At 31.9% G+C, this 2528-nt stretch overlaps 1 protein-coding gene across 1 annotated transcript; it reads right to left on the bottom strand.

Moving 5' to 3' along the window:
• Positions 1 to 311: 311 nt before the first annotated feature.
• On the bottom strand, positions 312 to 2234 carry LOC140043708 (uncharacterized). The gene is made up of 6 exons (XM_072088205.1): positions 2079 to 2234; positions 1525 to 1759; positions 1032 to 1191; positions 701 to 871; positions 502 to 570; positions 312 to 387 (listed from the first exon to the last, which is right to left on the bottom strand). The coding sequence occupies exons 1-6, from the start codon at positions 2184 to 2186 to the stop codon at positions 318 to 320; spliced, it is 813 nt and encodes a 270-aa protein (XP_071944306.1). The 5' UTR covers positions 2187 to 2234; the 3' UTR covers positions 312 to 317.
• Between the last annotated feature and the right edge of the window lie 294 nt (positions 2235 to 2528).

Below are 2528 nucleotides of genomic sequence, written 5' to 3'. Positions count from 1 at the left end.
TATAAAGCATATACTGTATTGTGTACAGCATTTATGATCGACACCACTTACTATCATAACAGTTTTGTTTTTTGAGTGCATACAGCTTTCACCTCTTTGATCCACAGCATTTCCTTAATTATGCAATAACATTTATTGTTGTTATTTAAAAATAAACCAATATATACAAGTTATTGTATTTTAACCGTACCTGCAAAATATAGAGTCCTTAGTTTGTCTCTATTGTCACCATCAGTGGAGATTTCGTGTGTTGTAGAAGTAGTTGGAATATCTATGTCATACTTTGATGATTCATCTGTCTCCGTTGTACTTTTTCCTTATGACAAAAATGGATCAGCCACAAATCCAGGGGATACATTGCTAAAGTACACCAGAACTGATTCATTTCTAATTAAGAAAAAATAAATAAAATATTTAGTTTGACCAATCCACAAAAAGATTTTTTTTTTAAATTATCCCTGGTGAAATAATCATTTAATATAAACACACTAAGCAACTAACCTTCTTGTGGGTGAATGAAAAATTAGGTTAGGATAATCCATCCTGAGCTTCTTCTTCAACACGTCTGATCTATAAATAACACATTAATTGATTATAATTAATTGTAACACAGATACAATGAAGAAATTATTACAGTAACTGGATCTCAAAAATATTACAAAATTATTTCATCGTTTTTTAGAAGGGATCGACAGCCTACCTTATAGTTGACAAGTAAACTTTTTCTGTTTTTTCAATTGATTTCATGAAAAGCTTTTGGAGTTTTGCGAGTCTTAGTATCTCCTGTCCATACTGTAACCGTTTATCAATTACATCTCTGCAAAATACCTTATAGCTTTGCTTATATGTTAAAAAAACACTTTCCAATTCCCTGTAAATAATAATAAATACTGTATTATTAAAATATATTTTAATATTTTATAGATTTTGGTGTTTAAAAATTCAACATTTAGACTGAAGCAAATAAAAAAAAAATTAAAAATGTAAATTAAAAAAACCAACAGAGTTTTAGAAAGTTACGTTTTACTCACTTTCCAGAATCATGTTGTTTACGTGAATTAACAACTATTTTGGTGTAGTTTTTGTAACATTGGTCATGATATCGCACTTCAATACAAGCACAGCTTTTGCCTCGAATGTCTTTTAAAATACTTTCGTCCTCTCTCATTTCTGCAGCTTTTCGCAACATTCCTGTCATAAATCAAATCAACAAAAGCAATAGTGTGTAATTCCTAAATGATTGAAATGATATTTTGTTATGCATAACTACAGCATGGAGATATCAAATGTATAGCTCCATGATTACACTATATAGCAAAGGTTCACATGGAAGAAATGTCCTGGAACACCTCATTATGCTGTACAGTAGGAAGGTTTTCTAATTGGATTACATCAGTTGAGTCTGCAAAACTCATTATAGGATGGGGATTAGAAAGCAGATTGATTAATTAACCATATGTTTACAAATTTCAAGGATAGGAGAAACAACAATAACAAGTGAATTTTTTTTCTTCAAATAATTACCTGCATCATCTGTTAAAGCCTTTCTTAATGTATCATGACCTCTTTTGCCTTGGATCGTCACTAATTTGTCTTGCAATTTACAAATGATACATTTCTTTGGCAAAATTGTGGCTTTTTGAACCATTGCTGTGGCTGAACTACTTCTCAAAAAATGCTTGGCCCTCTTAACTGGTGGCTCATCTGGGCTCTCACTGTCTCCTGCTTGGGATCTCTTTTTGGCAACTCTTGTTTCAGCCTAAAATAAACATCAATTTCAACGTATAATTAATTTATACAGCATTTTATTTTGTCTTATATAGAGCCTATATTGGTATTTAACTAAAATTAATTTTGTAGCCTACTGAATAATATATACTGTATAATATAATATGGCCTACGTAGCTAGTAGTACTGGTACTACAGTAGTAGAAAGCCCAATCAACAACCAAGCACAGAAACTAAGGGCACAATATAGTATAGATCTATAAGTAAGTGCAGTAGCACCCTATATACTGTATCATTTAACTATATTATTAACTCTTAGAGTATTCTGATAATAATAAACCAAATATTACCTTTTTTAGTCGAGATGTATCAGTATATCGCCTGTAACAGGTAGCATGAAAACCTAAGCCTGGATGCTCGCGTACGACATCGTCAAACGATTTACCTTCATCAGACATACCAAGCTCCGTCAAATGTATGGCGATTTCCTTGCCGTCTCCATCTAATTTTATCAAACTCTTTGAACAGAGCAACACTTTAGAATCAGGTGCCGTTTTCGGCCACCTCGACTTGTATGGACTATACCATTATAAAAAGATGGGAAAATAGGGGTGTCCCATTTATTAATTGAGTGTGTTAATGTGTTAAAATACTGCTGCTTTTGTTCTTTTGTTTAGTGCATTATGTTTCAGCAACAAAGGGAAAACAACTACGCCCTGCATGCTGTAGAATAAACTTCAGTTTTCAACTTAATGCAGTATATTATGGCTCTTTATTTCTATATAATTTTTACAGATTTA

This window comes from Antedon mediterranea, chromosome 3 (assembly GCF_964355755.1).
Source record: "Antedon mediterranea chromosome 3, ecAntMedi1.1, whole genome shotgun sequence".
NCBI classification, from domain to species: Eukaryota; Metazoa; Echinodermata; class Crinoidea; order Comatulida; family Antedonidae; genus Antedon; species Antedon mediterranea.
This window is presented reverse-complemented; position numbering and strand designations above follow the sequence as displayed.